General features: G+C 44.9%; 1 protein-coding gene across 1 annotated transcript in view; it reads right to left on the bottom strand.

Moving 5' to 3' along the window:
• The window catches only part of LOC120050147 (protein unc-13 homolog B-like), a 96,062-nt gene that overhangs the window by 7,977 nt on the left and 63,224 nt on the right, over positions 1–24,861 (bottom strand). Inside the window, exons 18-24 of the mRNA XM_038996817.1 lie at positions 23,600–23,726; positions 18,364–18,460; positions 18,076–18,219; positions 15,562–15,639; positions 13,440–13,517; positions 658–746; positions 227–364 (exon numbers count right to left, since the gene is read on the bottom strand). Coding sequence (XP_038852745.1) covers positions 227–364; positions 658–746; positions 13,440–13,517; positions 15,562–15,639; positions 18,076–18,219; positions 18,364–18,460; positions 23,600–23,726 — 751 coding nt within the window. The remainder of the gene's footprint in view (positions 1–226; positions 365–657; positions 747–13,439; positions 13,518–15,561; positions 15,640–18,075; positions 18,220–18,363; positions 18,461–23,599; positions 23,727–24,861) is intronic.

Here is a 24,861-nt window from a genome sequence, read left to right as displayed (position 1 = left end):
ATCAAAATGGCATCTGTTATGAATGTACACTACAAGCCCATCCCTGCACCAAAATGGCGTCTGTTATGAATGTACACTACAAGCCCATCCCTGCACCAAAATGGCGTCTGTTATGAATGTACACTACAAGCCCATCCCTGCACCAAAATGGCGTCTGTTATGAATGTACACTACAAGCCCATCCCTGCACCAAAATGGCGTCCGACCACGTGTTAGCCTCACTCACTTTCCATCCAGGAAGTCCATGAGAGGACTCAGCATGTTGTCAGCGTCGGCCTCAGCCGTCTGGCGGTTAGGATGACCTGTGATCTGGTACAGGATCTCAGCCGCCTGATGCATGCAGACAGTCATACGGGCCTGGAAGCTACAACAGGAGTTTACGGGTGACAGTCAGTCAGACACAGAACTGCTGACTTGACAGGTACACTATAAGCAACATGGTGAAACTTCCACCTGACCTATCAGAGGGCAATGTGGATCTATTATCAAAGAGATGACACCTGTCAAATTCTCTCAGATCTCCACAAGGGCATGTGGAGTAGGTTCTAGGGGTCCATTTAGGATCGGATCTACTACTGACCCTCAAGGTACCTGTGTGGATGGGACAGGGTGGATGAGAGCGCAGAGGGGGGTTGTGGGTGTTTCTGATTTGCTCACCTCTTGCCAAACATGGAGCTCAGGTTGTCCAGGACAGTGGTCAGTTTGAGCTGCAGGTCATTCAAGATGTCCGCTGCCTCGGAGTCCAGCTTGAGAGAGAGCGACATAGAGAGGGGAGAAAGAGGGAAAGAGAGAGAAAGAGAAAAAAAGATGGTAGAAATATAGAGGAGAGGCAGAGGGAGAGAGAGACACACACAGAGAGAGAGAGAGAGAGAGAGACAGAGGGAGATAGAGAGACAGAGACAGAGAGAAAGAGAGACAGAGCGAGAGAGAGAGAGGTGTGTGAAAGAGAGAGGGAGAGAGTATGAGAGAGAGAGAGAGACATATTTCCCTCAGATTACACAGATCCACAAAGAATTCAAAAACAAACCCAATTTTGATAAACTCCCATATCTACTGGGTGAAATGCCACAGTGTGACATCACAGCAGCGAGATTTGTGACCTGTTGCCACAAGAAAAGGGCAACCAGTGAAGAACAAACACCATTGTAAATACAACACATATTTATGCTTATTTATTTTCCCTTGTGTACTTTAACCATTTGCACATTGTAATGTCTTTATTGTTTTGAAACTTCTGTATGTGTAATGTTTCTGTTCATTTTTATTGTATATTTCACTTTTGTATATTGTCTACCTCACTTGCTTTGGCAATGTTAACATATGTTTCCCATGCCAATAAAAAAAAAAGAGAGAGAGAGAGAGAGAGAGAGAGAGAGAGAGAGAGAGAGAAACAAAGGGAATGGGTGTAAGAGAGGAGTAGACTGAAGGTGAGGTATGAAAGTTCAGAGATTGATTGAAATTGACTGAGTTATGAGGTGTTTTCACGTGTTGTGAAACATACATAATGGCAGGTTAGTCATGTATTGCCTGTGTAGTTAGGGCTCGACTCACATCTTGTATCTGTGCAGTGACTCAGCCGATAATATGTAAACGTTCCACTTACCTGCCATTGTAAATTACTTTCATTAGTAGTGACCAATTCTATCAGTGACACCATACAAATCCCCCAAAATATCCTTCCCACTTAGATGACTCAACACAACTCTAAACGATACCCCTTCAACTGTTTATTTCCTTCTTACAGAAGGACGCCCCATGTGTCCTGTATTAGTCTTGGTCCTGAGTGTAGTCGTTCATCAGCTCTCCACTTTACTCTAATGTAACCTGGTAAAGCACACTGATTGAGCTTCGCAGGCTGGAAAACATCCGCAGGCCTACTGATAACAATAACACCTGACTTCTCATTCATTCTAGGGTTGGGCTCAATTCGAATTGAAGGCAGTCCCTGTTGAAATAAATAGCTTCTCCATTTTCAGTTTATCAAGAAGTCATTGAAAATAAATGCCTTTTTTCTATTACTGAATTGTATTTTCAGTGTACTTCCTGAATCGACTGCCTTTAATTTGAACTGACCTCAAACCTCATCCATTCACTGGTCCATTCACTGGTCCAGCCCTCCAATTGACCCGGTTTAGAATGGACCCTGCCCCCGAGGAAGAGCAGTGGCTGCTCTCAAGACATCATGTGACTCACCGCTGGAGACCAGGGTTCAATCCCAGAGTCGACCCTTCAGACATTCTCTCCTCTCTACCTCTTGTCGTTTCTGATCTGTCTAAATAGAGAGTGGAAAGACCCTGCTGCTAACAGAATGTAGAGTAGTACACAGCACATGTACCCTGATGAAGACAGCTTGCCTGTCGAAACGTTGGTAAATTAAAAAAAACATTTTTTTGCATCTGAGCTCCTAGAGTGTGCAGCTCTCCTTTATTTTCAAGTTATTTTTAAGTTTTCTACTCAGTTTTCTACTCAGCTAGCCAGCACCTCGCCTAAATAGGTGTGTGTTTCTTTTTCTTCTAGATAGTACACAGCACATACCAGTGGGTGACCTGTTATTATAGAGTACTGTAAGAGACGGGTTCTTAACTAGCCACGTCCACTCTAGACGTAAGGTTTTCCCTCTGTGGTCGTCATAGCAGCAGTTAGAATCACTGTAATAGGAAAGGAACACAAAACATTCTAATCCAAAAGGGTCAATAGAATAGGCTTGTGGTTCACACACAAGGTGTTAGGAAAACTATGGGTTCAGTACTTTATTGTTAAAGATATCACTGCAAAAAGAGATTATTTAAACGTGAATTGCTAAAATCCACAAGTCTGGGTAGAGGTTAAAACACACACGCAAGTGTGTCTCTACCACAGCTTTTTTTATGGGAGGGGGGTACTGTATTGTATTGAGGTGTAAAATACTGTATTGTATTAGGGGGTAGAATACTGTATTGTATTGGGGGGTAGAATACTGTATTGTATTGGTGTAGAATACTGTATTGTATTAGGGGGGGTATAGAATACTGTATTGTATTGGTCGGTAGAATACTGTACTGTACTGGGGGGTGTAGACAACTATATTGTATTAGGGGGGGTAGAATAATGTATTGTTTTGGGTGGATTAGTGTAGAATGCTGTATTGTAGTGGGGGGGGGGGGTAGAATACTGTATTGTATTGGGGGTGTGTAGAATACTGTATTGTATTGGGGGTAGAGAATAATGTACTGTATTGAGAGGGGAATAGATTATTGTATGGGGGGGTAGAATACTGTATTGTATTGGGGGAGAAATAGATGATTGTATGGGGGGGGGTGTAGAATACTGTATTGTATTGGGGGGTGAAGTAGAATACTGTATTGTATTGGGGGGGGGGGGTGTAGAATACTGTAAGAATACTGTATTGTACTGGGGGTGTAGAATACAGTTTTGTATTGGGGGTAGATTACTGTACTGTACTGGGGGGGTAGATTACTGTATTGTATTGGGGGGGTGTAGAATGGAAAGGAAACAAAGGAAAGGACACAAATAAGACTAATGACATTAAACTATGATGATCAATATCTAACAGACTCATATACCAGGTAAGGATCAATATGTAACAGACTCATATACCAGGAAAGGATCAATATCTAACAGACTCATTATATGTAATTTATAGTTGAGGTTAGAGTTGTGGCGGTAATACGGTCACCGTAACAGCCCTAGGTAGGTTTTAATAAACCCACCAATCAGAGGGATTCTCAATCTTATTGACAGATCCCTGTGTCTCATGTCTTGATTAACTGAGAAAACAGGCTGATTTAGGGATTAAATAGCGTCTGTCTCTCTCTGTCACGGCTCAAATGAGAACAATTCAGCGTGCCAGAACTGAACCGTTTCCTGAATGGGAAATTGCTGAGTCACTGGGCAATCACTCAGCAGTTATAGAACAGCAGTAGCCTATGGCACTCGAGCTAATGATAATCTTCCTGGAAACCTCCTAAATGGGACCCTATTCCCTAGGTAGTGCATAGGCTCATAGGGCCCTGGTCAAAAGTAGTGCACTATTTAGGGAATAGGGTGCCATTTGGGACGTATTTCTGTATTTAGTCGAGCACACTCATTCACTTCCTCGCTCCCTAGGGTAAGGACTGTGCATATGGAACTGGAAATACGTTTCCCTCTCATTTGTCATGTGCTGTATACACTGATGTGTACCGTATAGGCCTGGGTCTTTACCGTGCGTCTACTGTTGCTCTAGTTCTCAGTATTGTCTGTATGAAGAGGGAGGGAGGGCTGTTCTGGGAGGCTGGTTAGAGGATATAAGATATCTAGGATGGAGGGCTGTATTGACCTAGAGGATGAAGAGGGAGAGAGGGCTGTATTGACCTAGATGAAGAAGAGGGAGAGAGGGCTGTATTGACCTAGAGGACGAAGAGGGAGAGAGGGCTGTATTGACCTAGAGGATGAAGAGGGAGGGAGGGCTGTATTGACCTAGATGATAAAGAGGGAGGGCTGTATTGACCTCGAGGATGAAGAGGGGAGGAGGGCTGTATTGACCTAGAGGATGAAGAGGGAGGGATGGCTGTATTGACCTAGATGATGAAGAGGGAGAGAGGGCTGTATTGACCTATTGGATGAAGAGGGGAGGAGGGCTGTATTGACCTAGATGATGAAGAGGGAGGGATGGCTGTATTGACCTAGATGATGAAGAGGGAGGGATGGCTGTATTGACCTAGATGATGAAGAGGGAGGGATGGCTGTATTGACCTAGATGATGAAGAGGGAGGGAGGGCTGTATTGACCTAGATGATGAAGAGGGAGGGATGGCTGTATTGACCTAGATGATGAAGAGGGAGGGCTGTATTGACCTAGATGATGAAGATGGAGGGCTGTATTGACCTAGAGGATGAAGAGGGAGGGATGGCTGTATTGACCTAGAGGATGAAGAGGGAGGGATGGCTGTATTGACCTAGATGATGAAGAGGAAGGGCTGTATTGACCTAGATGATGAAGAGGGAGGGCTGTATTGACCTAGAGGATGAAGAGGGAGGGATGGCTGTATTGACCTAGAGGATGAAGAGGGAGGGATGGCTGTATTGACCTAGAGGATGAAGAGGGAGGGATGGCTGTATTGACCTAGATGATGAAGAGGGTAGTTGGACTTTAAATTCAGATAAACCAACCTGCTTCTCCTTGTCTTTCTTCTTCTCAGCCTATAGGAGCCAGGAAGAGGCATACTAGTGGAATGAGTTATACTTCAAATACACATGTGCACAACACACACGCAAACACACAACACACACAACACACCACATACAGTATGTCCTCACTTAAAAGTAGCACCATACCGCAGCACAGCTTGCAGGATGCTGTGGTATGGTACAACATGTTACAGTGCATGACATCAGAGTATTATAATGTCAGCCATGGTTTCCATTAATGCCATTAATGCACGTTGAAACCCCCATCTTTGGCATCTTTGAGGGCGTCTTTATGACGCTTGTTGGAGCTTCCCAAGTAGTAAAAGAGAGTCCAGCTGTAACCCAGTGGGCCACTCGAACACAGACCATAAACTCTTGCACCTGTACAGTGTAATATGGTTGGACACTTCTTCCAGTAAACAACTGAATAAAGACACCATGTAAAAAAATAATATGCTGAAGACTGCTGTACTGTGTATAAACATTATATCAGAAAAGGTGATGCTCCATGGAGAGTACACTCACTCACTCACTGCACAGTATCAGTGTTGCCACTGAGCAGCACACAGCTCAACGTGTGTCAGAGAGCCAGAATGTGTTGTCTGTTGTCTGTCTACCAAGTCTGAAATACTGTGAATAAACTCACTAACATCAAGCTGTTTTCTTATTATTGCTTCCAATTGTATCCTGTGCTTAGATACTCAAAGTCAGCCTACCCCAAGACCCATAAAACAACCGCACACACACACTCCTTCTCTCTCTCACATTGTCATGGTTTAGGGCAGAGACACAGACACACCAATTAGGTTAGGTTGAGAGTAACCATTTGTAAAACAGACCTATCAAGTATTAACCAAACAGTAATTGACAAAATATGAATTTGTTTGATTCTCAAGTGCAGTCTATATCTATACGACCGTTACATTTTCACCCTCGCCATTAATCTAAGGTTAATATCTCCCAATATCAAATTGGTGAGGCCAGTACGATGCTGATATCTACCATTATCCCACTAGTATTCAACATAAATAAAGTCATAAATACAGTTGGGGATTCATACTGTTGCTGACCTTTTGGTTACTGGCCCAACGCTCTCAACCTCTAGGCAACCTGCCGCCCCTGCAATGATAATACAGGGATCTCATGGGTGGTAGGTCGCCTAGTAGTTGGGAGCGTTGGGCCAGTAACCAAAAGCTCGCTGGTTTGAATCCCCAAGCCGACGAGGTGAAAAAACTATTGATGTGCCCTTGAGCAATGCATTTAACCCTAATTGCTGCTCCTGTATGTTCTTGGAGAGCTTCCTTCCGGTAGGTTTTCGCACCAAACCCCAGTTGTAACTTACTTCATTCAGTTTATCAACCAGCTCATTTTTATAATCAGGTGAGCTAGATTAGGGTTGGAGTGAAAACCTACAGGACGGTAGCTCTTCAGGAATAGGCTGTATATCTACTATGATATATAATATTATCCCACTAGCATCCAGCTATCTGAAGGCCTTCAGTTGAACGTCTGTCTACGTATCCCCCTTCCCCTTTCCCTCACTGTTATTTCCAATGCTAACATCTACTATTATCACACTAGCATTCAGCTAACCCTCACTGTTATCTCGAATGCTAATATCTAATATTATCACACTAGCATCCAGCTATCCCTCACTGTTCTCGATTGCTAATATCTAATATTATCACACTAGCATCCAGCTATCCCTCACTGTTCTCGATTGCTAATATCTAATATTATCACACTAGCATCCAGCTATCCCTCACTGTTATCTCCAATGCTAATATCTAATATTATCACACTAGTATCCAGCTATCCCTCACTGTTCTCGATTGCTAATATCTAATATTATCACACTAGTATCCAGCTATCCCTCACTGTTCTCGATTGCTAACATCTAATATTATCACACTAGCATCCAGCTATCCCTCACTGTTATCTCGAATGCCAACATCTACTATTATCACACTAGCATACAGCTATCCCTCACTGTTATCGATTGCTAATATCTACTATTATCACACTAGCATCAAGCTAACCCTCACTGTTATCTTGAATGCTAACATCTACTATTATCCCACTAGCATCCAGCTATCCCTCACTGTTCTCGATTGCTAACATCTACTATTATCACACTAGCATTCAGCTATCCCTCACTGTTATCTTGAATGCCAACATCTACTATTATCACACTAGCATACAGCTATCCCTCACTGTTATCGATTGCTAATATCTACTATTATCACACTAGCATCCAGCTATCCCTCACTGTTCTCGATTGCTAACATCTACTATTATCACACTAACATCCAGCTAACCCTCACTGTTATCTTGAATGCTAATATCTACTATTTATCGACACTCTTCCATTTTCTCTGATCTGAATAAAGTTTAATGTCTTCAGATGTTAGTCATCACCCAGCGTGGAGATAAGATGAACCCCTTCCACCAGCCCTCCCCCTGTGGAGAGAAGATCCAACATTTTGACACGCGCTCACATTCAATTATCTGCAGGCTCCCTGCTAGTCACTAGTCTATTAACATCTCACTGTAGAGGAAGGAGGGAAGACATTACGCTGAGGAGCTGTTGTAAATCTCTTAATGTGGCTTTTTGGAACTCTGTGAACTCTGTGAGAGTAGTTTGATAAGGACATTTGACTGCTGCCACTAACTGCACTAACTGTAGGGGAGACAGAAGTTTGTGTGCATGCCTCGATGCTTGCCATGCGATCCATTTTTGTGGCCTGTGAGTGTATACGTAAACTTTAACCCCCTTGATAACAGCTAGTTAACTGTCAGTGTAACTCTGGTATTGTAACCATCCTAGCAGTTAGAGAAGCCACCCAGCAACCGGAGGGTTGCCCGTTTGAATCTAGGGTCCAATGGAAAAAAATGTGTCGGGAATTGAGCTGTCAACAAGAGGGTTGCCTTCGGTTTGCTGCCTCGCCTCTCTAACCGTTAGGCTATCTCCCGCCCACACATACAGAGAATTATATTTAGTGTTAGCTTTAGCTTGTAGTTTGTATATAGAACATAATTTTCAGTGTTAGCTTCAGCCTGTAGTTTGTATATAGAACATACTTTTCAGTGTTAGCTTCAGCCTGTAGTTTGTATATAGAACATACTTTTCAGTGTTAGCTTCAGCCTGTAGTTTGTATATAGAACATAGTGCTTTAGTAAAAACTACATATTAAAGTTAAACACTAAATATATTGCTGAATACAAACAGGCTTAAATTAACAAAACAATATTCTCTGTACAAACAGGCTACGTTAACACTGAACACTATGCTCTAAACTCTGTCCCCTGTCTGGGAGGGTAATACCCACCATGTCATCCTCCCCCTCGTTGTCGGTTAGAGCCTGGAGAGGACACACACACACAACTCTCAGTCTCAATGAGACACACACATCATGTGAGCTGAAACCAAACTACTGTTTAAATCTGACAGAAATTCAGTGCCATTTTTACTGACTACAGACAGCCCAGAGAAACTCCTATTCATAATGAACTTACAGTATTGTCAACAACCTAGAGTATTACAGTGACAGAAAACCACAAGATACTATGGCATATTATAGCAGCATCTTAACCCTCTATGGTAGTTGGACATACCTAACCCCCTCATCGGACTGCTCAGGCTCCTCCTCATCCTCACGCTTAGGAGAAAAATTGAGATATCATCAATTAAACAAAATCATTTTATAAAGCCATTCATGAATAAGTCCTGTTTGAATCCATACAATGGAGCAACATGGGAGTCAGGGACGACACCACCACTGATATCAAAGTAGGATTCTAAAACAGTCACACAGGGACGAAGAGGTCTACAGACCAACAAGAAGTTATATGGGGACGAAGAGGTCTACAGACCAACAAGAAGTTATATAGGGACGAAGAGGTCTACAGACCAACAAGAAGTTATATAGGGACGAAGAGGTCTACAGACCAACAAGAAGCTATATGGGGACGAAGAGGTCTACAGACCAACAAGAAGCTATATGGGGACGAAGAGGTCTACAGACCAACAAGAAGTTATATAGGGACGAAGAGGTCTACAGACCAACAAGAAGCTATATGGGGACGAAGAGGTCTACAGACCAACAAGAAGTTATATGGGGACGAAGAGGTCTACAGACCAACAAGAAGTTATATGGGGACGAAGAGGTCTACAGACCAACAAGAAGCTATATGGGGACGAAGAGGTCTACAGACCAACAAGAAGTTATATGGGGACGAAGAGGTCTACAGACCAACAAGAAGTTATATAGGGACGAAGAGGTCTACAGACCAACAAGAAGTTATATAGGGACGAAGAGGTCTACAGACCAACAAGAAGTTATATGGGGACGAAGAGGTCTACAGACCAACAAGAAGTTATATAGGGACGAAGAGGTCTACAGACCAACAAGAAGTTATATAGGGACGAAGAGGTCTACAGACCAACAAGAAGTTATATGGGGACGAAGAGGTCTACAGACCAACAAGAAGTTATATGGGGACGAAGAGGTCTACAGACCAACAAGAAGTTATATAGGGACGAAGAGGTCTACAGACCAACAAGAAGTTATATAGGGACGAAGAGGTCTACAGACCAACAAGAAGTTATATAGGGACGAAGAGGTCTACAGACCAACAAGAAGTTATATAGGGACGAAGAGGTCTACAGACCAACAAGAAGTTATATAGGGACGAAGAGGTCTACAGACCAACAAGAAGTTATATGGGGACGAAGAGGTCTACAGACCAACAAGAAGTTATATAGGGACGAAGAGGTCTACAGACCAACAAGAAGTTATATAGGGACGAAGAGGTCTACAGACCAACAAGAAGTTATATGGGGACGAAGAGGTCTACAGACCAACAAGAAGTTATATAGGGACGAAGAGGTCTACAGACCAACAAGAAGTTATATAGGGACGAAGAGGTCTACAGACCAACAAGAAGTTATATAGGGACGAAGAGGTCTACAGACCAACAAGAAGCTATATGGGGACGAAGAGGTCTACAGACCTACAAGAAGCTATATGGGGACAAAGAGGTCTACAGACCAACAAGAAGCTATATGGGGATGAAGAGGTCTACAGACCAACAAGAAGCTATATGGGGACGAAGAGGTCTACAGACCTACAAGAAGCTATATGGGGACAAAGAGGTCTACAGACCAACAAGAAGTTATATGGGGACGAAGAGGTCTACAGACCAACAAGAAGTTATATAGGGACGAAGAGGTCTACAGACCAACAAGAAGCTACAGTATATAGAGATGGAGTGGTCTACAGACCAACAACAAGTTATATAGGGATGGAGTGGTCTACATACCAACAACAAGTTATATAGGGATGGAGAGGTCTACTGACCAACAAGAAGCTACAGTATATAGAGATGGAGAGGTCTACATACCAACAAGGAGCTATATAGGGATGGAGAGGTCTACTGACCAACAAGAAGCTACAGTATATAGAGATGGAGTGGTCTACAGACCAACAAGGAGCTATATAGAGATGGAGAGGTCTACAGACCAACAACAAGTTATATAGGGATGGAGTGGTCTACATACCAACAACAAGTTATATAGGGATGGAGAGGTCTACATACCAACAACAAGTTATATAGGGATGGAGAGGTCTACAGACCAACAAGGAGCTATATAGGGATGGAGATGTCTACAGACCAACAAGGAGCTATATAGAGATGGAGAGGTCTACAGACCAACAACAAGTTATATAGGGATGGAGTGGTCTACATACCAACAACAAGTTATATAGGGATGGAGAGGTCTACATACCAACAACAAGTTATATAGGGATGGAGAGGTCTACAGACCAACAAGGAGCTATATAGGGATGGAGAGGTCTACATACCAACAACAAGTTATATAGGGATGGAGTGGTCTACAGACCAACAACAAGTTATATAGGGATGGAGTGGTCTACATACCAACAACAAGTTATATAGGGATGGAGAGGTCTACATACCAACAACAAGTTATATAGGGATGGAGAGGTCTACAGACCAACAAGGAGCTATATAGGGATGGAGAGGTCTACAGACCAACAACAAGTTATATAGGGATGGAGTGGTCTACATACCAACAACAAGTTATATAGGGATGGAGAGGTCTACATACCAACAACAAGTTATATAGGGATGGAGAGGTCTACAGACCAACAAGGAGCTATATAGGGATGGAGAGGTCTACATACCAACAACAAGTTATATAGGGATGGAGTGGTCTACAGACCAACAACAAGTTATATAGGGATGGAGTGGTCTACATACCAACAACAAGTTATATAGGGATGGAGAGGTCTACTGACCAACAAGAAGCTATATAGGGATGGAGAGGTCTACAGACCAACAACAAGTTATATAGGGATGGAGAGGTCTACATACCAACAACAAGTTATATAGGGATGGAGAGGTCTACTGACCAACAAGGAGCTATATAGGGATGGAGAGGTCTACATACCAACAACAAGTTATATAGGGATGGAGAGGTCTACATACCAACAACAAGTTATATAGGGATGGAGAGGTCTACATACCAACAACAAGTTATATAGGGATGGAGAGGTCTACTGACCAACAAGAAGCTACAGTATATAGAGATGGAGTGGTCTACAGACCAACAACAAGTTATATAGGGATGGAGAGGTCTACTGACCAACAACAAGTTATATAGGGATGGAGAGGTCTACAGACCAACAAGGAGCTATATAGGGATGGAGAGGTCTACATACCAACAACAAGTTATATAGGGATGGAGAGGTCTACTGACCAACAAGAAGCTATATAGGGATGGAGAGGTCTACATACCAACAAGAAGCTATATAGGGATGGAGAGGTCTACTGACCAACAAGGAGCTATATAGGGATGGAGAGGTCTACAGACCAACAAGGAGCTATATAGAGATGGAGAGGTCTACAGACCAACAAGGAGCTATATAGAGATGGAGAGGTCTACAGACCAACAACAAGTTATATAGGGATGGAGAGGTCTACATACCAACAAGGAGCTATATAGGGATGGAGAGGTCTACAGACCAACAAGGAGCTATATAGAGATGGAGAGGTCTACATACCAACAAGAAGCTATATAGGGATGGAGAGGTCTACTGACCAACAAGGAGCTATATAGGGATGGAGAGGTCTACAGACCAACAAGGAGCTATATAGAGATGGAGAGGTCTACAGACCAACAACAAGTTATATAGGGATGGAGAGGTCTACATACCAACAAGGAGCTATATAGGGATGGAGAGGTCTACAGACCAACAAGGAGCTATATAGGGATGGAGAGGTCTACATACCAACAAGAAGCTATATAGGGATGGAGAGGTCTACTGACCAACAAGGAGCTATATAGGGATGGAGAGGTCTACAGACCAACAAGGAGCTATATAGAGATGGAGAGGTCTACAGACCAACAAGGAGCTATATAGAGATGGAGAGGTCTACAGACCAACAACAAGTTATATAGGGATGGAGAGGTCTACATACCAACAAGGAGCTATATAGGGATGGAGAGGTCTACAGACCAACAAGGAGCTATATAGAGATGGAGAGGTCTACAGACCAACAAGAAGCTATATAGGGATGGAGAGGTCTACAGACCAACAAGAAGCTATATAGGGATGGAGAGGTCTACAGACCAACAAGGAGCTATATAGGGATGGAGAGGTCTACAGACCAACAAGGAGCTATATAGGGATGGAGAGGTCTACAGACCAACAAGGAGCTATATAGGGATGGAGAGGTCTACAGACCAACAAGGAGCCATAGAGGGATGGAGATGTCTACAGATATCACCAGAGGGGGAGGAGAGACACCCAGGGACAGTCTGTAAGATATACCCCGACAAGGAGGAGAGACACCCAGGTACAGTCTAAGATTTAACCAGAGGAGGAGAGACGCCCAGGGACAGTCTAAGATTAAACCAGAGGAGGAGAGACAGGTTCTTGACACCTTGGACCCAGGTTAGATATAACCTATGACCTACCATACATCTGTAGCGACCTGGAGAGACACACACTTGGTTGTTAGGCTTTATAGGGTTCAATATGCACTGATCCACGCTTGTACACACACACACACACACACACACACACACACACACACACACACACACACACACACACACACACACACACACACACACACACACACACACACACACAAACACACACACACACACACACACACAGTAGAGTTACCCACCCCAGCACAATATGTGATGTGAAATGCGTGTCTCAAAGTATTGATTCTCACCTGTTTAGCCCCCATGCACTCAAACATCTTCTCCAACAAGACCCGCATCTGTTGTATGTTATTCATCAACACACAGGGCTGAGAGAGAGAGAGAGAGAGAGAAAGAAAGAGAGAGAGAGAGAGAGAGAGAGAGAGAGAGAGAGAGAGAGAGAGAGAGAGAGAGAGAGAGAGAGACCAAAAACAAAGTGTGTGTGAGGATAGAGATTCAGAGAGAGGTGGAGAAGAGGAAAATGAGAGGTGGAGAAGAGGAGAAGGAGAGGTGGAGAAGAGGAGAAGGAGAGGTAGAGAAGAGGAAAAGGAGAGGTGGAGAGGTGGAGAAGAGGAGAAGGAGAGGTGGAGAAGAGGGAAAGGAGAGGTGGAGAAGAGGAGAAGGAGAGGTGGAGAAGAGGAAAAGGAGAGGTAGAGAAGAGGATAAGGAGAGGTGGAGAAGAGGAGAAGGAGAGGTGGAGAAAAGGAAAAGGAGAAGTGGAGAAGAGGGAAAGGAGAGGTGGAGAAGAGGAGAAGGAGAGGTGGAGAAGAGGAAAAGGAGAAGTGGAGAAGAGGGAAAGGAGAGGTAGAGAAGAGGAGAAGGAGAGGTGGAGAAGAGGGAAAGGAGAGGTGGAGAAGAGGGAAAGGAGAGGTGGAGAAGAGGGAAAGGAGAGGTAGAGAAGAGGATAAGGAGAGATGGAGAAGAGGAAAAGGAGAGGTGGAGAAGAGGGAAAGGAGAGGTGGAGAAGAGGGAAAGGAGAGGTAGAGAAGAGGATAAGGAGAGATGGAGAAGAGGAAAAGGAGAAGTGGAGAAGAGGGAAAGGAGAGGTAGAGAAGAGGATAAGGAGAGGTGGAGAAGAGGGAAAGGAGAGGTGGAGAAGAGGGAAAGGAGAGGTAGAGAAGAGGATAAGGAGAGGTGGAGAAGAGGGAAAGGAGAGGTGGAGAAGAGGAAAAGGAGAGGTGGAGAAGAGGAGAAGGAGAGGTGGAGAAGAGGAAAAGGAGAGGTGGAGAAGAGGAAAAGGAGAGGTGGAGAAGAGGAAAAGGAGAGGTGGAGAAGAGGGAAAGGAGAGGTAGAGAAGAGGAAAAGGAGAGGTGGAGAAGAGGGAAAGGAGAGGTGGAGAAGAGGGAAAGGAGAGGTGGAGAAGAGGAAAAGGAGAGGTGGAGAAGAGGGAAAGGAGAGGTGGAGAAGAGGAAAAGGAGAGGTGGAGAAGAGGGAAAGGAGAGGTGGAGAAGAGGAAAAGGAGAGGTGGAGAAGAGGAGAAGGAGAGGTGGAGAAGAGGAAAAGGAGAGGTGGAGAAGAGGGAAAGGAGAGGTGGAGAAGAGGAAAAGGAGAGGTGGAGAAGAGGGAAAGGAGAGGTGGAGAAGAGGGAAAGGAGAGGTGGAGAAGAGGAAAAGGAGAGGTGGAGAAGAGGAGAAGGAGAGGTGGAGAAGAGGAAAGGAGAGGTGGAGAAGAGGAAAAGGAGAGGTGGAGAAGAGGAAAAGGAGAGGTGGAGAAGAGGAAAAGGAGAGGTGGAGAAGAGGGAAAGGAGAGGTGGAGAAGAGGGAAAGGAGAGGTGGAGAAGAGGGAAAGGAGAGGTGGAGAAGGGGAAAAGGAGAGGTGGAGAAGAGGAAAAGGAGAGGTGGAGAAGAGGAAAAGGAGAGGTGGAGAAGAGGGAAAGGAGAGGTGGAGAAGAGGAAAAGGAGAGGTGGAGAAGAGGGAAAGGAGAGGTGGAGAAGAGGGAAAGGAGAGGTGGAGAAGAGGGAAAGGAGAGGTGGAGAAGAGGAAAAGGAGAGGTGGAGAAGAGGAAAAGGAGAGGTGGAGAAGAGGAAAAGGAGAGGTGGAGAAGAGGGAAAGGAGAGGTGGAGAAGAGGAAAAGGAGAGGTGGAGAGGGAAAGGAGAGGTGGAGAAGAGGAAAAGGAGAGGTGGAGAAGAGGAAAAGGAGAGGTGGAGAAGAGGAGAAGGAGAGGTGGAGAAGAGGAGAAGGAGAGGTAGAGAAGAGGAGAAGGAGAGGTGGAGAAGAGGAGAAGGAGAGGTGGAGAAGGGGAGAACAGAACAGTAAGTTAGAGAAAGAGATGTTTTATAAAATACAGTACATGAACTGTAAAGAGCATAGAGACCTTCAGAAATAAGTGAGTGGGCTTTATACATCATCAGGTCCTTTTGAATACTACTCACTATCTTCTCCTTCTGGCAGTAGGAGGGGAACTCCTTGGACAGGATAGTACAGTACTGCATCAGCACCTTGGTGATGGTCTGGAGACAGAGAGAGATGTCAACACTGTTAGAAAAACTCCTCAATTCATTGTGTCCTGCAGTACCTGACCATCACTGGCCAACACTGGCTACATCGTAACCCATTCTATTTCTATTTGTTGAGTATTTTCTGTGTAACAGTTTAACTTTACCCTCTGCACACATCAACAACAGTCACCCACGAAGCGTCGTTACCCATCGCTCCACAAAAGCCGCGGCCCTTGCAGAGCAAGGGGAACCACTACTTCTAGATTTCAGAGAAAGTGACGTAACCGACTGAAAGGCTGCTAGCGCGCACCACCGCTAACTAGCTAGCCATTTCACATCCGTTACATCTGCACTAAACCCTTATCTGAATTCAGGATTATTTCTCTGACAGACCATGAGAACAAGTTGTGAATACAATGAATCTACAGAGTTGTTGTGTAACTGGAATGGAGAGTTGTATATCAAAACAATATTCAGTGAAAATACCGGACATTAACAACACCTTCCTAATATTGAGTTGCACCCCTTTTCCCGTCAAAACGGCCTCAAATCATCGGGGTTGGACTCTACAAGGTGTTGAAAGCGTTCCACAGGGATGCTGGCCCATGTTGACTCCACAGGGATGCTGGTCCATGTTGACTCCACAGGGATGCGGGCCCATGTTGACTCCACAGGGATGCTGGTCCATGTTGACTCCACAGGGATGCTGGCCCATGTTGACTCCACAGGGATGCGGGCCCATGTTGACTCCACAGGGATGCTGGTCCATGTTGACTCCACAGGGATGCTGGTCCATGTTGACTCCACAGGGATGCTGGCCCATGTTGACTCCACAGGGATGCTGGTCCATGTTGACTCCACAGGGATGCTGGCCCATGTTGACTCCACAGGGATGCTGGCCCATGTTGACTCCACAGGGATGCTGGTCCATGTTGACTCCACAGGGATGCTGGCCCATGTTGACTCCACAGGGATGCTGGTCCATGTTGACTCCACAGGGATGCTGGTCCATGTTGACTCCAACGCTTCCCACAGTTGTGTCAATTTGGCTGGATGTCTGTTGGGTGGTGGACGATTCTTGATACACAAGGGAAACTGTTGAGCGTGAAAAACCCAGAAGCGTTGCAGTTCTTGACACAAACCAGTGCACCTGGCACTTACTATCATACCCTGTTCAAAGACACTTAACTATTTTGTTTTGTCCATTCACCATCTGAACGGTACACATACACAATCCATGTCTCAATTGTCTCAAGGGTTAAAAAAACTTTCTTTAACCTGTCTCCTTTCCTTCATCTACACTGATTGAAGTGGATTTAACAAGTGACATTATTAAGGGATCATATATTTCACCTGGATTCACCTGGTCAGTCTATGTCATGGAAATATGTTTTGTACACTCAAGTGTAGTTTTCCTGAAATAACTAAGACTGGCCAAGACAAACCCAACAAAGAATGTCCCTTCTCTCTGTGAAATAGTTTCCCTTCGCTGAGTCAGCCCCGATGATGTAGCCCTCCCTCTCCAACCCCCCGTCTCCAACCCCCTCCCTCTCCAACCCCCGTCTCCAACCCCCTCCCTCTCCTCCATCCTTATACATAAAACATCAGCAGCTCCTTCCTGTATTAACTTTGTTTGTTTTCCATCTCTCGCTTCAGAAGTCTAATTTCTCAGAGTCATTAACTACAGCCCTCTGGGCTAGAGAGTGAGAGGAGATACAAAGAAAAAGGGAGAGAGAGAGAGAGAGAGAGAGAGCGATAGGGGAGCGAGAGAGAAGGATACATAGAGAGGGAGAGAAAGGGAGACGGAGAGAGAGAGGGAGAGAGAGAGCGGAAGACAGCAGCTCAGAGCGATGGCTTGCATTACCCATTCTTACTTAATGAGTTTGCATCGACCTCCTATCACACACTGTTGTCAGCCGTCACTGGCTTTCCATCCTGCAGGCTTATTAGGACCAGCTCAATCCCAAACTCATGACATTAACGTACATAATACGAAGCATTCATAGAAACAGTGACCATGCATAAGGCTTCTAAAGTCATGTGTTTTCAGATTGCTGAAAGTGCTGGGAAGTGTCTATGATAATAGTATCTCGTCACCTCTGGGCTCCCGAGTGGCACAGCGGTCTAATGCACTGCACCTCAGTGCAAGAGGCGTCACTACAGTCTCTGGTTTGAATCCAGGCTGTATCACATCCAGCCGTGATTGCGAGTCCCATAGGGTGGCGCACAACTGGCCCAGCATCGTCTGGGTTTGGCTTGGGGTAGACTGTCAATTGTAAATAAGAATTTGTTCTTAACTGACTTGCCTAGTTAAATAAATAAAAAAAATCTACCTCTTCCCTGCATCAAAGTGTTTATCTTGCTGCTAACGACGTCGTCGACTACGTGCTTCATTACGTAGTTTCTCTGTTGGGAAATAAAGATTAATAAATAAAGTCGGTTGGAAACCTTGGCGAAGCGTCTGTTGTAGTGGGCCTGGACCTTGAGGTCTGGACACTCTAGTTTCCTGATGATCTCAAAGCTCTGGTTGAGCTGGGTGAAGATGTCCACTACTGAAGTGGAGAACAGAGCATGCTCCGACGTCTGCTGGAACTACAGCAGGAGGAGAAAAATGAGAGAGGTCAGAGGTCATGGTTAAAAAGGTCCGTCGACTATCCGCACTTTTCTATTAATTTCTGCAATTGCAAACTCATAGGATAGTTTTAGTATTGGCTGGAGGGTGTGGAGGTCCCTCACCGCTTCCCTCTTGTCCCTCTCTAGAGCTCCATGCATGAACTCCATGGACACGTCCTCGTTCTCACCCAGCCACTGAAGGACAAATGGCAAAAACCACCTGGGGAGAGAGGAGGAGGAGGGCGGGACAGAGTAAAACAGAAAGAGAGGGAGAGAAAGAGCGAGAAACAGAGCCAGATGGAAAGGGAAAGTTAAATCTATGCACAATACAATTAAGATATTCTATGAGAGAGAGAGAGCAAGAGAGAGAGAGAGAAAGAGAGAGAGAGAAAGAAAGAAAGAGAGAGAGAGGGAAAGAGAGGGAGAGAGAGAAAGAAAGAGAGAGAGAGGGAAAGAGAGAGGGAGAGAGAGGGAGAGAGAGAGGGAGAGAGAGAGAGAAAGAAAGAGAGAGATAGGGAAAGAGAGAGGGAGAGAGAGGGAAAGAGAGAGGGAGAGACTTTTCAGGCTTTTTGTATTTCTTTAATGATACATCCTCATTTCATTAAAACCTCACCCCCCCACCCCCTTTAAAAAACAAATATCTACATACCACCTTGCCCTCTTCCCCATGATACAAAACAACACCACATATCACAATAACCAAAACCTCACCACTTCTACAAACGTATATCCAACCCATCTTCCCCAGCTGTTCAGACAGCCCCCCCCCCCCAACACACCATATCTCCTGAAACATCTTCCCCAGCTATACAGACAGCCCCCCCCCCAACACACCATATCTCCTGAAACATCTTCCCCAGCTGTTCAGACAGCCCCCCCCCAACACACCATATCTCCTGAAACATCTTCCCCAGCTGTTCAGACAGCCCCCCCCCCCCAACACACCATATCTCCTGAAACATCTTCCCCAGCTGTTCAGACAGCCCCCCAACACACCATATCTCCTGAAACATCTTCCCCAGCTGTTTAGACAGCCCCCCCCCAACACACCATATCTCCTGAAACATCTTCCCCAGCTATACAGACAGCCCCCCAACACACCATATCTCCTGAAACATCTTCCCCAGCTGTTTAGACAGCCCCCCCCCAACACACCATATCTCCTGAAACATCTTCCCCAGCTATACAGACAGCCCCCCAACACACCATATCTCCTGAAACATCTTCCCCAGCTGTTCAGACAGCCCCCCCCAACACACCATATCTCCTGAAACATCTTCCCCAGCTATACAGACAGTCCCCCCAACACATCATATCTCTTGAAACATCTGCACAATTTTATAGAACTCAAATTCCACCCTAAGGAGCGCAGAGACCATCCCATTAAATAATAACAAAGGGTCTGTTATCCCTCCACCTTTGACCCTGTTCCTCCTTTGCCTGAGCAAACAGAAAATTCAACAACACACATTTGGCCTATTTGGCTTTTTCCTTATTCGAATACCTGTACCCCATTATAAACATCCCGACAGTAAACTCCACCCCCAACCTCTCACACAGACATTCCAACAGAGACTTTAATGGCATTAAGGATCCAACTCTTTTTTTTAAATTTTCGCCTAAAATGACATACCCAAATCTAACTGCCTGTAGCCCAGGACCTGAAGCAAGGATATGCATATTCTTGATACCATTTGAAAGGAAACACTTTGAAGTTTGTGGAAATGTGAAATTAATGTAGGAGAATATAACACATTAGATCTGGTAAAATATAATTTTGGGAGCATCATCTTTGAAATGCAAAAGAAAGGCCATAATGTATTGTTCCAGCCCAGGCACAATTACAATTTTGGCCATTAGATGGCAGCAGTGTATGTGCAAAGTTTTAGACTGATCCAATGAACCATTGCATATCTGTTCAAACTGTTGTATCAAGATTGCCCAAATGTGCCTAATTGGTTTATTAATACATTTTCAAGTTCATAACTGTGAACTCTCCTCAAACAATAGCATGGTGTTCTTTCACTGTAATAGCTACTGTAAATTGGACAGTGCAGTTAGATTAACAAGAATTTAAGCTTTCTGCCTATATCAGGTATGTCTATGTCCTGGGAAATGTTCTTGTTATTTACAACCTCATGCTAATCACATTAGCCTACGTTAGCTCAACCGTCCCCCGGGGGGGACACCGATCCCGTAGAGGTTTGACGCACACAGAAAACACATGAATCACAGTTTCACTCATGGCACAGACCCATGCCAACCAGCTGTTAGTGGCCAGGGCTCCATGTAGATCCCTACACTGGAGGTCCCCTGACCTTTTTGGTATTGAGAGTTTGTAGAGCCCCCTCCATCTAAAACCCACCAAACCCTCCGCACCACATATCCCCTGCCACTGATGTGCCTTCACTCCTGTTGGGTTCCAAATCTTCCTTACCTTAACGCAGAGGTTGTAGATGGCTTTACCTCCCACCCCCTCAAACTCCCCCAGGCTCAGAGTGTTAAAATCTAACAAGTCCCCCAGACCTCCTTGCCAGTCCCCAGTCTCTGCCGTCACCTGCAGTGGCAGAAACATTGGTAGCCCCGCCCCCTTTGGCCGCTCAAACATCCCCCTTACCGGCTCAGACATAGCCCTCTGGAACTCCCCCAGGAATCTTTCCAGCTGCCTAGAGATGTTAGTCCTGTTTGTTGTGCCAGGACTTCCGGGGTTTTCCACCCCTCCTCCCTCAGCATTAGTAAACCCACTGCCATCAATTGCCTCTGCAGGGTGGCCGACTGAACCGGTCTCAAAAGGATGACTTGGTTGTGGATATAGGCTCCTCCCACACCCACACCCACAGCCCAGGCTCCACTCCCCCTTCTCGTGTGGGCCTTAGCAGCTGCCAGGCCCTCAGCACCGCAGAGTAATAATCAGAGAGACCTGCTGTACTCAGCCTTTCCAGCCTCATGAGGAACAGCTGCCGGTCCAACCCTAATGCGCATGCTCTCCTCAGCAGTGCACATGCTGGTTCCGCTCTAGGTTTCTTCCTAGGTTCTGGCCTTTCTAGGGAGTTTTTCCTAGCCACTGTGTTTCTACACCTGCATTGCTTGCTGTTTGGGGTTTTAGGCTGGGTTTCTGTACAGCACTTTGAGATATCAGCTGATGTAAGAAGGGCTATATAAATACATTTGATTTGATTTGACTTTATCGAACAAAACAAACATTTATTGAGTAAATGGGAGTCTTGTGAGTGCAAACATATGAAGATCATCAAAGGTAAGTGATTCATTTTATCACTATTTCTGACTTGTGTAACTCCTCTATTTGGCTTGTTACTGTTTATAATGATTTGTCTGCTGGGCGCTGTTCTCAGATAATCGCATGGTATGCTTTCGCCGTAAAGCCTTTTTGAAATCTGACACCGTGGTTGGATTAACAAGAAGATTATCTTTAAACCCATGTATAACACTTGTACGTTTCATTAATTTTTATAATGAGTATTTCTGTTTTTGAATTTGGCGCTCTGCAATTTCACTGGATGTTGGCCAGGCGTCCCACACCCCTCTAGTGAGGTTAACACCCCCACTGAGCCTGAATGAGGCTCCTCCCCATCTCTATCTTTCATAAAATCCATCGTAAAGTTCCAGTCCTCGCCGACCATCAGAATCTCCTCAGACGCTACCTGTGAGAGTTCCTGTCTAAGACACCCAAACAGAGGCCCCGCCTCTCTCCCTTTGTTAGGCGCATACACATTTATAAGGACAAAAACCCCTGTTCTAAATTTCTGCTTTTACTACAAGCAGTCTACCCCAACACACCTCCATTGAGGAGCACATTTTTACAGCCAGACCCGATACAAAGCGACTGCCACCCCTGCACTAACATCTGTTCCATGGCACAGCACATTTTTACAGCCAGACCCGATACAAAGCGACTGCCACCCCTGCACTAACATCTGTTCCATGGCACAGCACATCCTTTCCACCAGAGCTCCCAATCAGCTTCATTCACCACATCACTATGCGTCTCCTGCAGAAACAACACCTGTACTGTTTTGTTTTGTTTTACATATTCACCCAACACACTTTCCCACATCTCTGGCACCATTTGTGAAAGATTAGTGGAATCTGTGTGGGTAGCTGGACAGGTAGGATGACTGACAGTGAAGGTGAACAGGTGGTCACGTGTCAGGTGACAGAAGAATGGATGAGACTGAGGCAGGAATTCCTTTAACCATAAAGTGGTATATTTACTGAGTAGTCTGTGCTGCATAACAAAGGAAACAAAATAACACGTATCCAATCAAATTCATAATCACAAAGATCAAATCATAACAATCATTCATTATTAACATAATTAGGGAATTCAACAATCCAGTTCATTAAGAAGTCGATAGTACTAGTACTAGTAGTAATCACCCGTGAGTCATTTAGGCTCTTAACTATTTATCATAAATCAGGAAATAAATACAAACAGTGAATGGTCATTCAATCTATAATCTCCTTTAGTTTGATATCAAAGTCGATCAGTTAGCAAACAATGACATTTCTCATTTCACCCTTTCAATTGGTCTTCATGTGTACATGGAATTAATTTAATTACATATTAACCATATCGATTGCATAATTGGCCTATGAGGATCCGTATGGCCGCGATCATTTACAATTCACATTACACAATATGTTTGAAGCGCGCGCTCCAAGCCGCGCTCCGCGTTAATAAATAAACAATAACTGATGGCCCACTCTCCCGCTCGCAACAGATAGTTCAGATGAAAGGTAACAGAGTCGGTGGACTTACGTGGATTCATGGACGCACAGAACTTCGAGCAGACGGAGTTAAGGAAGAGAAAGCAGCGAGATCAGGCCATGCCGTTTTCCTCCTTTTATGTGGATGAGATCTGTCGGTCATTGCCACCTGACCTAATTAAAGCGCTCTGGCCCAGCTGAGTAAGTGGCCATGAATTAAAGGATTATTCCACCAACTCCATGGGCCTTTTCTACAATTTGTATTAAGCGAGCGAAGAGTCTCCGTAAGAAGTGAAATTAAGCCAGCAAAGAAAGAGACCAATAGCAAAGCTCAAAGCCCCAATGCCAGAAAGAGAGAGAGAGAGCGAGAGAGCGGGAGCGAGAGAGAGAGAGAGAGCGAGAGAGCGGGAGCGTGAGAAAGAGAGCAAGAGTGAGAGAGCGAGAGAGAGAGCGAGAGAGCGTGAGCGTGAGAAAGAGAGCGCGAGAAAGAGAGCAAGAGTGAGAGAGAGCGAGAGAGAGAGCGAGAGCGAGAGAGAGAGAGAGAGCGGGAGAGCGGGAGCGCGAGAAAGAGAGCAAGAGTGAGAGAGAGCGAGAGCGAGAGAGAGAGATGTGTGTGTGTGTGGTCACTCACGCAGAGTACTCTGGTACAGTGTCTTGGAAGGAAGGCAGGTCGGTCACATACTCGTTGTAAAGCCACTTGACCTTGAAGTGAAGATTCATGTAGTCAGCACTCTTACACAGACGGTGCTTCTCATGCTCTGAGGACAGAAACACACACACACACACACACACACACACACACACACACACACACACACACACACACACACACACACACACACACACACACACACACACACACACACACACACACACACACACACACACACACACACACACACACACACACACACACAGTTAGCCTCTGTCTATCCTATACTCCCTGGTCATGCCTGGGGAACATACAACTGTCCCTGCGGGGATGGACTGCTCTGTCCCAAACTCTAATAATGAATTGCCAATAAATGTATTGATCCCATCTGCTTAGCGAAGACGGCAGGGAAAGACAAGGCTGTGTTGGAGTCAGTGTGTTTCTGTTATGTGCTGTAGTCAAATCAAATTTTATTAGTCACATGCGGCGAATACAACAGTAGACCTTACAGTGAAATGCTTACTTACGAGCCCTTAACCAACTATGCAGTTTCAAAAAATACAGATAAGAATAAGAGATAAAAGTAACAAGTAATTAAAGAGCAGCAGTGAAATAACAATAGCGAGACTATATACAGCCGGGTACCGATACAGAGTCAATGTGCGGGGGCACCGGTTATTTGAGGTAGTATGTACATGTAGGTAGAGTTATTAAAGTGACTATGCATAGATGACAACAGAGAGTAGCAGTGGTGTAAAGAGGGGGGGGGGGGGGCACTGCAAATAGTCTGGGTAGCCATTTGACTAGATGTTCAGGAGTCTTATGGATTGGGGGTAGAAGCTGTTTAGAAGCCTCTTGGACTAGTCAGTGTGGTTCTATTATGTGCTGTAGTCAGTGAATTTCTGTAGTCAGTGTGTAGTCAGTGTATATTCAGTCTGTAGTCAGTGTGTAGTCAGTGCATATTCAGTCTGTAGTCAGTGTGTAGTCAGTGTATATTCAGTCTGTAGTCCGTGTGTAGTCAGTGTATATTCAGTCTGTAGTCCGTGTGTAGTCAGTGTATATTCAGTCTGTAGTCAGTGTGTAGTCAGTGTATATTCAGTCTGTAGTCCGTGTGTAGTCAGTGTATATTCAGTCTGTAGTCAGTGTGTAGTCAGTGTGTAGTCAGTGTGTTTCTGTTATGTGCTGTAGTCAGTGTGGTTCTGTTATGTGTGTCTGTTATGTGTGTAGTCAGTGTATATTCA

This window comes from Salvelinus namaycush, chromosome 1 (assembly GCF_016432855.1).
Source record: "Salvelinus namaycush isolate Seneca chromosome 1, SaNama_1.0, whole genome shotgun sequence".
NCBI lineage: Eukaryota > Metazoa > Chordata > Actinopteri > Salmoniformes > Salmonidae > Salvelinus > Salvelinus namaycush.
Note: the sequence above shows the minus strand (reverse complement) of the source record. Positions and strands in the feature narration are given on the sequence as shown.